The sequence below is a fragment of the Solanum lycopersicum genome, chromosome 3, assembly GCF_036512215.1.
Source record: "Solanum lycopersicum chromosome 3, SLM_r2.1".
NCBI classification, from domain to species: domain Eukaryota; kingdom Viridiplantae; phylum Streptophyta; class Magnoliopsida; order Solanales; family Solanaceae; genus Solanum; species Solanum lycopersicum.
The window spans coordinates 9,048,220-9,062,530 of record NC_090802.1 but is presented as its reverse complement, the minus strand read 5'-3'; the positions used below and the strand labels follow the sequence as shown (position 1 = coordinate 9,062,530).

At 32.5% G+C, this 14,311-nt stretch overlaps 2 protein-coding genes across 4 annotated transcripts; one reads left to right on the top strand and one right to left on the bottom strand.

Annotated features, from left to right (window-relative positions):
* The first annotated feature begins 1,199 nt into the window (after positions 1-1,199).
* LOC101268845 (uncharacterized) lies at positions 1,200-13,489 on the top strand. 3 transcript variants are annotated; one of them, XR_003245909.2, is made up of 7 exons: positions 1,200-1,414; positions 4,986-5,130; positions 5,250-5,322; positions 7,914-7,979; positions 9,101-9,224; positions 9,567-9,633; positions 13,257-13,383. XR_003245909.2 is itself a non-coding variant. In XM_004234604.5 (6 exons), the coding sequence occupies exons 2-6, from the start codon at positions 5,099-5,101 to the stop codon at positions 13,289-13,291; spliced, it is 330 nt and encodes a 109-aa protein (XP_004234652.1). In that variant the 5' UTR covers positions 1,200-1,414; positions 4,986-5,098; the 3' UTR covers positions 13,292-13,489. The 3 variants fall into 3 exon arrangements, 2 of the variants coding, with proteins under 2 accessions (XP_004234652.1, XP_069152408.1); XM_004234604.5 differs by lacking the exon at positions 9,567-9,633 and having other exon boundaries at positions 13,257-13,489; XM_069296307.1 differs by lacking the exons at positions 4,986-5,130; positions 9,567-9,633 and having other exon boundaries at positions 13,257-13,489.
* On the bottom strand, positions 10,803-12,737 carry LOC101268555 (glucan endo-1,3-beta-glucosidase 12). Its single transcript, XM_004234603.5, has 3 exons — positions 12,500-12,737; positions 11,324-12,409; positions 10,803-11,135 (listed from the first exon to the last, which is right to left on the bottom strand). The coding sequence occupies exons 1-3, from the start codon at positions 12,552-12,554 to the stop codon at positions 11,104-11,106; spliced, it is 1,173 nt and encodes a 390-aa protein (XP_004234651.1). The 5' UTR covers positions 12,555-12,737; the 3' UTR covers positions 10,803-11,103.
* Positions 13,490-14,311: the final 822 nt, after the last annotated feature.

The window sequence follows — 14,311 nt, the reverse complement described above, 5'->3', positions numbered from 1 at the left end:
AGTTTCATTTACAATGATAAAAAAAATATGAATAGATTTTTTTGGGCAAAAGTCTGTTAATTTTTTTCAATTCTAATAAATAATTTCTAATGTATAAAAGATGAAGATAATGAATGAAAAATTTTAATGTTATCGAAATGAAAGAGAATGCATATTTAGCTTGAATAGACAACAATGGTGTGTCATTGTAGCTCCATGGAAGAGAAGAAAGAGATGGAGCGACATCAACTCCATGGGAAATCAGAAATGGGTATTTGTGAAGAAGGAGGAAAAAAGTGGGGAGGGTGGAGGCTTTGATTAAAAATATATATTTTTTTAATTTTTAAAAATACTTTATGAATTAATTATATAGAGGTTTTAAAAAAAAATTAAATGTAATGCCACATGACATCATATTATTGGTAAAATTAATATGAATTCGCGTTTGAGATACACGCATTTTTATTTTTCAATTGATTGTCAGTTTGTGTCAAATAGGTATAAATTTTTTAAGGTTTGAATATTCAATAAGTACATTCCTTAGTTGAGATATTTAAGTGAAATATGAGAACAACTTTAAGTGGCTATGACTTATGCAAAAAAAAAATTTATACTTTCAAAAAAATGAAAATTGTTTATATGAGTATATATAATTTTTTAAAATTAATTTTTCATTTTAATTGATTGATCTTATTTGTTTTGCACAGAGTTATAATAAAGAAGACTTTTGAACAGACATATTTCAAATATTATGTATTTCTTTTAATTTTGTGTCTTATACATTCTATGTAAAAAAAATGGAATTAAGATGTTAAAAATGAATTATAATATTTTTCTAAAAGAGATGAACTAAAAAGTAAGTAGAACAACTAAGTTGAAAAAAATAGTCTATTCGAATTTTATCAAAGGTATAATAATAAAAAATAAACATTTTCCTTAGTAAAATTTCAACAAAATGTATCGTAAAATTAAAAACGTAGAATAGTATAGCTAATTTTTTTTTTATGTTACAACAAAGGAAATTGTATAATAATATATAATGATTTAAATTGCACAACTAAAATTTTTATAATTATTTTTTAAATTTTTTTGACAATTAAATAATAAAATTATAATTACTTAAATTTTGAAATTTAATTTGATATTTGATATTCAAATAAAAATCATAATATTTTGATGCTACAAACCTTATTAAACTAAGATTTTAATTTTTTTTGTTTGTTTGACCCAATCCATTTTAAATTTTGACCCTGTTAACCTTATTTGCATTGGAAGCAATTCCCAAATCAACACTCAAAAATTAAAGCCCTCACCGGCCACAACCTCCAGCCCCTCTCTTCTCTGTTCACTAACAGCGTCTCAGCGACAGTGGCGCAGTGCGAACGGAGCAGCAAGACTCTCGTCCGACGTTTCTCAGTCTCTCAGCGGGAAGACTGTAAGCATTCTTTGTTTTATATTTTTGGTTTTAAAAAACTTGATTCTAATTTCCCTATGATAAGGTGTTCATGCTTTTGCTTCGATTATTGATTTTTAGCATGTATTTTTCAGTCTCTCGCTCTCTCTTCTCTACCGATACCAAACCAGCAAGCACTCTTTACTGTCTCTGTTTTCCTTCCGTTTGTGATTTCATAGACTGCTATAAATTTCTAAACATCTGCATAAAGGATAAATTATGTGAAAATTAGCAAGTTCCAACTATCATTTGTCCTTATATGCTCGAATTAAACATGGTAAGGTTGTCCTTTCTTTTGGTGTGTGTTTCTCCCTCCTATGTAAAATATTCATTTAGAGTCGTTTCGTAGAATGTATTATAAAAAATAATGCATGCATTAAGTTTGTGAATTAGTCGTGTCTTTTTTGGTATACTTTTTCATGCCATATATACAGCCTATTGTGTGTTACTAAGAATTTCTAGGTATTAATAATGCAAAGAGATTTAATATATGGTTAAGGATCCAATTACCCCTCAAAATTCCTTTTACATCTTTTCCACCATAATTATGGAGTATATTTTTATAAATAAATATTTTTATGCAATCCATGCTTTTTTAATACATCGAACCAAATAATGTATAAAAAAGGGGGAAATTTCACATAGAGTCACTTAAAAATAATTAATTACTCTCCATAACTATAGTTTGATAATTTCAATTTGTAGCTACATGTTATATGGAGGAGAGAGGCGAGCGAGACTGGGAGAGAGAGGAGAGAAGGGAAAAGAGGGGAGAAAGATGAATTGTATATGTATATTGGTTAGATAATTCTATATTATACATATGTATTTGTATGTATGGCAAGAGAGATTGGGAGAGGGAGGAGAGACGTGAGCGAGACTGGGAGAGAGAGGAGAGAGGGGGAAAAGTATATTATACATATGTATTTGTATATGTGGCAAGAGAGGTTGGGAGAGGGAGGAGAGAGGCGAACGAGACTGGGAGAGAGGGGGAAAGAGTGGGAGAAAGGTGAATTATATTATATATATATATATATTGGTTAGATAATTGTATATTATACATATATATTTGTATATATGACAAGAGAGATTGGGAGAGGGAGGAGAGAGGCGAGCGAGACTGAAAGAGAGAGGAGAGAGGCGAGTGAGACTGACAGAGGTAATTGTATATTATACATATATATCCGTACATATGTCAAGAGAGATTGGGAGAGGAAGGAGAGAGGCGAGCGAGACTAGGAGAGAGAGAAGAGAGGCGAGTGAGACTGGGAGAGGGAGGAGAAGAGGCAAGCAAGATTGAGAGAGGGAGGAGAGAGGCGGGCGAGAGAGGGCAGAGAGTGGGAGAGAGGTGAATTTTATATAATTGTGTTTATACATATGCATTTGTATAAATGGCAAGCGAGATTAGGAGAGGGAGGAGAGAGGCGAGAAAGATTGAGAGAGGGAGGAGAGAAGCGAGCGAGAGAGGGCAGAGAGTGTGAGAGAGATGGATTTTATATGTATAGGATAAATAATTGCATATTTATCCATATGTATTTGTATATTTTGGTAAATTATACATATAGAAACGTGACTAATTATACAAGCTCTTGAAGTCAATCCACGTAATTAATGTATAATATTAGTCGCGAGTGGTAATTAGACAAACTATAGTTATGATGAGTATTAAATAGTATAAGTTTGCTTTGTTGCGTAATTTTTTCAAAAAATAATGTATATATGACTAATGCAAACACTACTAATACACTCTACTTAGTATTATTTTGAAAAGAAATACCATCAATATGTAAAATTTGAAATTATTTTGATAAGCTCGTTGAAAATTGGTAAGGCGAAGTGCAAGTATTGTCTTCAATCTTTCGCTTATACTTCCTCTAATGGAACAACATGATTGAATTAACATTTAACAAGGTGCCACATGTATAAACCTATCATTGGAAGTGCTTCTCAACATAAGATAAATTTCCCATTTAAGGAGCTCAATGTTGGAAATTTTATCAAGAAATAGTTAATAGGGTTTTAGTTGGGAACTTAAGATGATAATTGTGGATGAATTACCTTTTAGCTTCGTAGAAAAAAAAGGTTTCAAAATATTTATGAATCAAGTCGAATCTCTATTTCGACTTCCTTTCTGCAAAAAATAATAACAGGGATTGTTACAAACTTTCTGGTGAACTAAGACACAATCTGAAGAAGTCCTTTAAAGAAGTACAACCAAAGATTTGCCTTGCCAATCGATGCAAAGAATTTATTAGCTAAATATGATGAATACTAGTACAGTACTCCACCGGTCTTTAAATTTTAATGGTGTTTAATTTTTATTTCATTTTTTATTTAATGAAAATTTATGGATTAAAGTATTCATAATTATGACCTAGTTTCTTCACAAGATAAAGGCTTAGAGAACTTTTGCCTTGTTCAACATAAATTGTGTAGTATTTAATTTGCAAAATATAAGTTCAGAGAATAGCCTTTTCTAACATACGTTGTATAACATCCAATTCGCAAGGCATAAGTTTAGATAACATTTGTTTTGTCCAACAAACATTTTGTAGGAATAAGTTATGCTCCTTAAGGCTTAATTTTGTGAGTTCTAAAACTAAACTTGTGCTTTATAAGACATAAGTTATACAGGAACTAAGTTATGTCTCGTGGGCTATGAACTTCTTAAATTATAATATTCTGAAATTGAACTTATGCCTTACAAAATATAAGTTGTCTAGGAACTAACTAAAGCATAATTTGTGGATAATGAACTTTAAGGCATAATGTTCTGAAATTAAATCTATGTCTTACAAGGCATAATTTGTGTCTTGCGAATTTGCCTTGTCAATTTTTTGTTCCATAAAGCATAATTTATATCTTGCAAATTTTCTTTTTCTTTTGCCAAGGATATTTTTGGTTTTAGGGTTACTTAGAGAAAAATCGTTAGGTAAGGAACTATTTACTTAGATCATGCTAGTTTGCAATATTGAGAATCTTACTAGATTTTGGTGCATCCAAAAACATCCAGATACGTGTATCTCGAGATACATGAGTCAAAATTACTTGTAATTTGTTCTAGATACAGTGTGTTCAAGTGGGCTCGAATGTATCCGGGATACATACACAAATTTCACTCTCCTCCCCCGCCTTTCTCCTATCTCGCTCGCTATTCATATCTTGCTCGTATATCTGGATTTTCAGTTATATGCGGATTACATGTATAAAGTGTGTATCTATTGTAATTTGCATGTATTTGACTTGCAATCTGATATGAAATATTAAATAGTGAGATTAAATGTAATTATGTGAAACTATAGGGAGAATTAGCAAGTAATTTAATAGTTTCTCTTATATTTATTACTTAAAGTGCTAAAGATAAAGATTAAGAAAGATGATGTCAAAATAGGGTATTTGTGCAAATTGTAGTTTTGGGATAGCCCAATTTGGTCCAAACCGATCCTTATTTGGGGATCTCATAGTAGGTCAAGCAACAAAGGACCAACATATCCGAATAGCAATTTTCTTCTTCCTCCTCCTAAAAATAATTTTATTGTTTCTCCATTGTTAGGATTCCTTGCAATTTTCTTAATCAGTTTGAAGTTTTGATTCTCCTGTTGGAACTGAAGTGAAGTTTTATGACCCACGGAAGGGTTTGTGGAAGAAGATCAATTTTTCTTTTCAATGGATCCCAAATATGCAGGAGAAACTTTGAAGTAATTGCTCTTTTGAGTTTTTTTCAACTTCTTTGTATTGTTCTGTTTCTGTGCAGTATGTTTTTTTTTAAAAGTTTTGTATGTGAGTTTTAATTTTTCTTTTTATATTTCTGGTGTAGGCATCTAGAGAAAGAAAGTGAACTACTCTTGAATGCCCATAAAGCAATGTCAGATGAATTGCACAGGCTTCAGGTATTTAGCTCTTTACGCTTGTTTATCAGACAGATGGGACTTGCTCCCTGAATCATTAAGTTTCATTAGTTGGTATGTAATTGAACGGAAATATACTGGTGATAGACAACATTCAGTTCACGCTTCAATCTGCTGACTTGGCAACAAATTTGCACAGCCCATAAGCAATTACTGTACAATCTTGCAAGAAAGAGTATCACCTAGGTTGCAAGACAATAGAATCTCTTAGGTATTTCCAAGTAAAATTGTTAAGACATCGAGATATGAGACTATAGTTACATATCCTAGGTTGCATTTAGATGTATAGAATGGAGATAAAAGTGGTTTGTGTGATTCATGTGCACCATGTTATTCGCTGTAGAATGGTTGTTACTATAGTGGTGTTATTGGTGATACTGTGGGTTTAGTTAAGTTGAAGAATTCCGCTGCCCATAGGAAGATGCTCTTAAAGACCATAGGGTTCTTTTTGCTATAGAAATGGTTATTTTTTCTGTTCACTCTACACTACGGTCAGGGCAGCTTATGTTAGCTGGTTTCAGAGGCCCTATTAACTCTACAATGGTAGAAAAATGTGGTATCTTCTGGATGGGAATTACAGCAGGAGCAAGTAAGCAAGTATTAGAGCTTCTACTTTAAGTTACAATTTAACTATAAAATGTCTATTTTACTCTTAATGAAATGATTTACCGCCACACAAATTTCTATCACTCATTTTGGACCACTAGTTGTAAAAGTCTTCATTTCTTTCTTAAAGTTTGTGCCGAGTCAAACTACCCCACATAAAATGGGATAGATTACTTTTGGCATCCAAGGGTGTAGCCTAGTGGTCAATAAAGTGGGTGAGAGCTATGAGGTCTCATGTTGGAATCCCAGCGAAGACAAAAACACTAGGTGATTCTTTCCATCTGTCCTAGCCTTGGTTAACAGGGTTACCTAGTGCCTTGCTTGTGGGAGGTGGAAGGTATCCCGTGGAACTAGTCGAGCATGGTCATCCAAACAAAATAAAGAATAATAATTAGTACTTTTTAGATAAGTTTGTACCTATATAAGAATGATATTGAAAACTAATACATAACCTTCTAGTTCTGAATCTTAGATTCACTCTATGCATGTTGTGAAGCCCATTTGATCTTTTCATCAAGACGAGTGAAAGTGGGCCATATAAAGGCTGGTTTATGTCTAACAAAATTGTGGTTTAGGCTCGATCTTTAAGATACTCTTGCATTTACATGAATCATAGTTCGGGAAACCAGCTTGTGGAGATTAGGATAACAACATTTTGACTAGGCCATTGGGAGACCGATCCATTAGTCATCGAATAATTGTTTAACTTGCTCTTGAGATGGCATTTGTGTGATGAGATATTTTGATTTTCAAATGAAAAGCAAACAACAGATTGTTTTGTTTACGGTGAATTTGGTTTGTATTTGAGTAGTAAATGGCCAAAAACATCCTTTAACTATACCTTTAACTTAAATTACATCCTTATATTATTATTGTGAACAAAAAACATCGCTGATAAGAGATTTTGTCCTCTCACCGTCTTCGTAAACATAGAGGAAACATTTTCTTTGCTAGAAGGATTTGTGAATGAATTTGAAATGTCATTTGTGGAGCTTTTTTTTTCCTACGTCTATTAGAGAAGTCATTTTCTTCATATTTTAAGAACTTGTTTTCTTAGATAAAATATCTTTCAAAAATTTTGGCAAATACACTAGGAGTTCATATCTTTTAAGTATCACATAATTTTTTTTATGTCCAAAAGACATATGTGCAAGGCTTGCATCTGAATTTTGTGTTCAAAATTCCCATTTAAATAGCTGGGAGTAAAGGAAATTTGGTGAAAGATGTTGGAGAAGTAACCTACCAATTAGAAAATGAGAAAATAAAGTAATCTGGGAGTAGCATTGGATCAATATGATTCTTGATAGGAAAGCTAACAACATAATTAACAATCTCAGTAAAAAAAAAATAAAAAGGGGGGGGGGGGGACAAAATAAAGCTGAACAAGTCCCAAGTTATAAATCTTTAGGCCTTAATTAGTATCCCTACAATAATTCTAGCCATGGAATACCCTTTAATGTAATAACTAGTTTACTACTTGGTAGAGGAGATCAGTGAGTGGGCAAAATTGTTGTATTTATCAGGAAGTCATGTGCTTCTAGTTAAAGTGGTTAGTTTCTTGACAGAAAGTTAACGGAAGGATGTAACTTGCAACTTTTTGGATAGTTGAAGGATGTTTTTTGTCCAATGTAATGGCACAAGGATGTAGTTTGAGTTTGAGGTATAGTTGAGGGATGTTTTTAGCCATTTACTCTTTGTATTTAGATGTACTTAATTAAGTAGAAAACAAAGCTTTATCTAGAATGCCACTGATATTGGAGGTCCTGCAAGATGACTATCGTGTATGTAGTAGAACATCAGGGTAGACCAATGTTGCATCAGCATTCAAACTGACATTATGGCTGCTGATATTGTGACTACTTTGAGACGAACTCATTATTATTAGCTGCTTGTAAATTTTTCTTAGTTTTGATTTCTTCCATTTGCCTTTCAATGTAAAAAATCAGTTCTGTATTTTCTACTTGTAGGTTGAGGAAGAAATGATGATGCGCAAGTTACATGAACTTATTTCAGCTCACAATCTAAGTAAAAAGGTATATTCACACTTTTAGAATATAGCTTTGTGATCAAGTACTTGTTATCTTAGTTCCTATAACTGCTCATGCGGACTTGCTAAAGTTGTTTCAATGTGAGGACCGTCTCAACCCCAAGTATTTGGGTCTTTGAGCTTTTTCAATAAATGAAATACTTTTATATTTTGTATTCCTGGCTCTTCCTTTCCATTGTGTTCAAAATTCTGCTGTTCTCTTCCTTTTGTGTCTTCTTTACGGAACACGCCATCTGAAGGAATGACACAACTGGTAAGATTATTTTCTGAAACTCAGTGCAGTTATTGGGTAGTACAACTTTGACTTACAATGGACAGAGCCTCCTATCCTTTTTTTCCCCTTCTCCTTTGTCACACATTATCTGTTACTCGAATCCTGGTTCAATGCTTTGGAAAATTTTAGACGCGTGAGTTAAATATTTAGTGTATATCGAAATGGTATTTGGTAGTTTTCATTTAGAACCCAAAAGGAAAGAGGCATGGTGGAAAATTGAGTGGAGCCATTTGGTAGCTGGAATAAGAAATAAATTATCTATGTATTAATTTCTGTATAACTTATACGATGTTTGGTAGGTAAATAGGAGATAATTAATTCATGTATAAAATTAATACGATGTTTGGTTGACAATTTAGGAACCCCGCATAAGTTATGAGGAATCTGTGTATTATTTTATGCAGGATAGAAAGGTGAAATAGCTATTCCTGCACAAAATAATACAGAAATTTACTCGTAACCAATCCCTACATTACTAATACTTGCACAACTCCAACCGGCTACCAAACGTTCATTACTGTGCTGATTTCAAACCAAGCTAAAAATTGGAAACCAAAAAGTTATTTGCAAAAATGTTCTACCGACGGGCATAGAGATCTCTAACACTATGTCAAAACATTGAAGAACCTGTAGTTAAGACAATCTGTGCTGAGAAGATTATAGATGGATATTCTTGATAAAAGAGTAATAGCTGAAAAGAGAACTATGCATTTGAAACCTTGCAGCTGTTCTGCGATTCACAGATTAGTTTTTACCTTAATATCCAGCTGCTCTTTTCTCTCATCGCTTTAGTCTGAGGTTCTAACACACCAACTTACCCTCATCTTTTGCAGAAAGGCTTAAATGATAATGCTGAGAAAAGGCAGAATGACCAGGAAGGAGCACCGGTCGACATGACTAATGGTGCTGATGAAAGGCAGAATGACCTGGAAGGAGCTGCCATTGACATGACTAAAGGTGATCACTAATGTATAAGTGAGATAGATATCCGATCCCTAGGCTATCTGTATCCATTGTTAGCCTTACACTTTAAGTATGCCATTTTTGGTCTCACATTGCCGATGCTTTTAGATTGCTTCTCACATAGATCTCTCAGCTACGTAGAAAGTGATACATATGTCTTGATAGTATAGATGATGCAAGCTGTTTCTCATGTCTGTCCAGATTTATTCTTGCTTAGTAATTTAATCAACAGAGCTATATTTTGCAACATCCAGTCCTGCATCTGACACAAGGGATGTTTGGGCAACCCTTCACTCCACGAACTTTTGTGGTTGAGGGTTGGTGTGTTTGTGACAGGATGAAATTTGAACTGTTAAGCTGAAGGATTTTCAGACGTCAAACCTCCGACCCTCCAAAAAAATAAGTGAGAACTTGCTTAGATTTTTTCTGGAATTTGGCTCCTTCTGTGTTTACAAATCTATCCATGCATTAGAAGTGAAGGTTGTAAGGCCTTTGTTTAAAAAGATCATTTGTAAAAACAAAAAACTTGTTCCGAGTCCCTGTGAATGCACACTCGTGGCTTCCTGTGCAAGTTGCAAGCACTTGCATATTTACCTAGTTAGGTACTGCGGGTCTGTTCTGTTTGGGATTGAAAAGAAGAGAACCAAAGCCAATAAATTGTTGGTTCATCACAAGTTGTGTCCTTTCCTTTTAAAAGGGGATCAGGATATGTAAACTGCACTAGATAAGTTCTGTATGGTAAGTCCAACCGAGAAACCCATGGAGGTGGTATCAAATTCAAGACTTCCATTCTCAGATTCTCTACTCAACCAACTCGACCACCACATGAGATTGACTATAGTTTAATTGAATGATATTGGAGGAACTAGAAAAAGGAAGTGAAACCCTTGTATACTATATATCAAAGAACTTATGAATTAACCAGTAGGTTTAGAGATGGCAATGGGGTAGGGCGGATGCAGGGTTAAGGCTCTGTGGGGCGGGTGGGTTGAAGTGGATTTTTTAAAAATTAATGAGGGGCGGGCGAGTAGATGTTATTTCACGTGGATTCTAATTTAATTTTAACTTTTTACATGTTATAAAGTGATAGAACATTATTTGTTAAGATAATTTCATAAAGCTACTAAAATATTCAAAATAGTAAATAAAATGGTTCAACAAAAAATAATACAATTTCTTGCATGTTTTTAAAATGTCCTATAAAAAGTAAAGTCAAGTCACTATCTTATTAAATTAATATAACTTAATGAAAAATGAATTTATTTTTATGAATTTTAAATTTAATATCAAACATAACTAGAAAAAGAAAATATTAAAAAATTATGTGGGGCGGGTTGAATATGAAATGTGTTGCTATGCGGATTAAAATTTTTGGAGGTTAAGCTCAACTCTCACCGCCCTATTGCCATGCCTAAGTAGGTTGCAAAAGTTCATCCTAGAATTGAATGATCACAAAGAATGGAATCAATAGATCAAAGTGAACTTGGTAGTCTTGAGACCATGGTTTTTTACCATGTTGCTTGCACTCTTTAGCAATACTCGGAAGTGTGTCAGATCCTCCAAAGTAGTGCATTTGTAAGAATTCATTCTCACATCTTCATTAGCACATGGCGTTTAGCTACTATTCAAAGAGATGAGAAAGGGCAAAGTAGAGAGGTAAACTACAAGTACAAAATATTGTGCAACATGAAAATGGAAGTCACTAATCAAAGAGTTTCTAGTGCCCATTGGCTCATTTAAACTCCTAATTCCTACAAATCTATACTAGAGGTAACACCAAAACAAATTTTCAACATTTTGATTCCAATTCTCTTCATGACAGCATCTTCATTCCATTCAATTTGCATTCCAAAGTTCCATTCTCTGCTTGTCATCATGCAAGAATGAATCGGCAATGGAGATAGCCTGCAATAACATACCAAAAATGTTATTATAGCTCATTTCAAGTTCATTACAACACTGCTTATATAATTTTTCTTAATGCTACTATTCACTTCATCAGAGTCCATAATTGAAGACATCAAGATTCAAAAACCAAACAAACAAATTGAAACGGAGGGGGGAGCAACTTTCAAATTCTAGAAAGTGCTTACTTGGATCAGAGTTAATTAGCATAGCTGTGCCTCCAAATCCACAAGTACCACCGTTGCCTTTTGTTTTCTGCCAGTAACTATTGAAAGCATAAGAAGCATGAGCCACAACAGTGTCAGGGTAAAAACAACTTCCACTAGGACTTATAGCTTCACAATCAGCATCTCCTTCACCACATGCATAATCTAATGCCTCTTGCAATGTCTCTGGTGGTACACTAGGCTTAGCTACACACCACAGTCCAGTACTACCATGACCTCCTGTTACGGGTGCACCTACTGGACCCTCACCCCACCCCCCTCCATGAGATGGCATACAAGGTGGCAAATGAGGTCCATAAGAAGGGCTAATAGGATTGAACAATGGAGGAGCCATTTCAGGAGGTGAAATGTTTCCAATTAATGGAGGAAGTGGACTGTTAGCAGCAAATGCTGGTGATGGCAGATTTGGATTTGGGGCTAATGGGGTTGGTCTTGTAGGAAAATTACTGTATTTTGAGTCAAAAGTTGAGAGCTTTCTACTTAAGAATCTTCCCTGTTTAGGTTTCTCACTAATCAAGAAAATCTTATCTAGGCTAAAATTTCCCAACTTTTTCATAGACCCTATATGACTATTCATCAAAGATTCAATCTTTACATCCAAATATCCCAAGTTCACTACATAGGGTGCATTGACATGTTGAAAGAAATCAAGAAGAGGTTTAATATACTCTTGAGCTAAATCAAGATTGTACAAACCAGAATCTTGGTCCAAACAGTTGGAAGAAAAAGAAGTGGACACTTTGATTTCAGTATGCAAACCCCATCTTGTAAGTGAATAGTAAATGTTTTTAGCTGATGGCAAGATTAACCTCATTCTGTTTTCTTGATATTTTTTGCACAAAAGAGTATGACCAACAAGAATAGTAGTGATATTTGTAGCTGGATAGTGAGCTAAAACATTGCTTCTTAACCAATTTTCAGCTTCAACAACACTAGTGGACACTCCATAAAGATCTTGAATAGGCAAAGAAACTGCTCTAGTAGTAATGTCAGTTCTTGGAAAAGTCACAAGAGTTGAGAGTTCTACTGATTCATGACCAACTGCAGCTGCAAAATTATAATTTTTTTAATAGAAACTTAAAAACTCAAAACAATTCCATAAAGAAACAAACATGTAAAAAACCAAGATTAACTTACCATTTAGAGCAAAATAAATAAAGAAAAGATGGGAAAAACACCAGGGTTTGAACATTTTGTTTTGAAGAGGAGGATGAGGGAAATGAGGTTAGGTTATTGTGTTAGAATTTAGATGATATTTTGAGAGTGCATTTACTTGATTTTTGTGTAAAAAAGCTGAAGAGGCAAAAAAGGTGTGAAGGGGTTGTAAAGCAAGGTACTGGTTCCTCATCAATGCAATAAATAAAATAGTGATTTTGTTTTATCATTTGTAAAGATAAATTATGATGTAGTGTCTGTTTAACAATAAATTATCTTCATTTTTCAAATTATAAAAATAAATCTCAACAACAATTACAATAGTTTAATTATTTTTTAAGTCAATTAGCACTCTTTGAAATGTTTCATAAATTTGTAGAAATTTTAAATTTAATAACAATTAATTAATATTACGAAAAAAATTACTAATAGTTTTGTTAATATAAATATTTATTGTCATAAAAAAAATATTTATAGTAGTGAGAGGAAGTATCTGCTGAGAGGTACAAGTTTGACAGTATTTTGTCCTTTCGCTAATTGTCTTTTAGCTCTGTTTGGAATCTGTGCTTGAAATGCAGTACCGAAGTTCTTGGATACTAAAAGAAAAATACTCCCTCCATTCCATTTTTAAATAATGTTTAGGTGGGATTTTTTTCTCCAAACAAAATTTTAATTTTTATTTCATAGTTTTGTATTATAATTTTATTTTATGGTTTTAAATTATAATTTTATATTGCAGGGTCAAATGGGCACATAGAAGAACAAACAAGATAATGTACTTCCACAAATAATGTTGGTGAAGTATTGATATATTACCTCTGTTTCAAGGAGGTAAAGAATGGAGGTTGTTGTTTATATATTAAAAACATTAACATAATTAAATATTAAATTTGATAGTTTTTTAGTTATTTTATATAAAATTCAAACATGTGTGTTTATTTAATCACTTTATATAAAATTTAGTATATCAAATGATGTTTGATTATTATTTTACAATTTTACATAAATTAAATAGGTATAAATTATGAATTAATATATATATATATATATATATATATATCATTTTATAGGAGAAAAAAATAAAAATAATTATATCTTACCTAATGTACATTGATAAGTCTAATCAGCCATTAAACGATTTTACAAAATTCAACATATTAAATATAACTCAATAACATTAATCATATACTTCCTTTGTTTAAAAAAGGATAACTTAATTTGACTTAGAACGGAGTTTAAGAAAGAAGATTTTTTAATCTTGTGGTTCTAAATTAAAGTTATGTCGAGAGTACCAAAATGTCCTTTAATCTTGTTGTCTTAAACATGTCATATGGAAAATTAAAGTTAAATTGTTACCAAAAAATGAAATGGGTCATTCTTTTTTAAATAAACAAAAAAATAAATAGGGTTCACTCTTTTTTAAACAAAGAGAGTAAATTATTTAAATAAATCAAAAATATACATTTGAAAATATGATTCTTCTTAATAAATAAGATTTTGGAATGATAACAAAAAATACTCTTCAAATTAGGACCTGAAAAGAACATTGTGTGTAATTTTTTAAACAAATTAACTATATTATTTATAAGAAAATGGAGGGAGTAACTAGTAATCCCTCTGATATAATAATGTATTGTTATATTTTATATTGAAATATATATAACATAATACAATATTCTAGGTTGCATAATTTTGGAAATAACATTTGTATGGCTATAATTTTTTAAAACTTTTAGTTTAAAAATGTTACAATATTATAGTGACACAGAGTCCCAAAAGAGAGAGATAACAATC

Excerpts from the sequence above, each read along its gene's own strand:
- LOC101268845 (XM_004234604.5), top strand. The coding sequence starts at position 5,099 with ATGGATCCCAAATATGCAGGAGAAACTTTGAA. Across the intron at positions 5,131-5,249 it reads TATGCAGGAGAAACTTTGAA|GCATCTAGAGAAAGAAAGTG; the intron begins GTAATTGCTCTT and ends TTTCTGGTGTAG. Across the intron at positions 5,323-7,913 it reads ATGAATTGCACAGGCTTCAG|GTTGAGGAAGAAATGATGAT; the intron begins GTATTTAGCTCT and ends TTCTACTTGTAG.
- LOC101268555 (XM_004234603.5), bottom strand. The coding sequence starts at position 12,554 with ATGTTCAAACCCTGGTGTTTTTCCCATCTTTTCTTTATTTATTTTGCT. Across the intron at positions 12,410-12,499 it reads TATTTATTTTGCTCTAAATG|CTGCAGTTGGTCATGAATCA; the intron begins GTAAGTTAATCT and ends ATAATTTTGCAG. Across the intron at positions 11,136-11,323 it reads GCTAATTAACTCTGATCCAA|GCTATCTCCATTGCCGATTC; the intron begins GTAAGCACTTTC and ends ATGTTATTGCAG.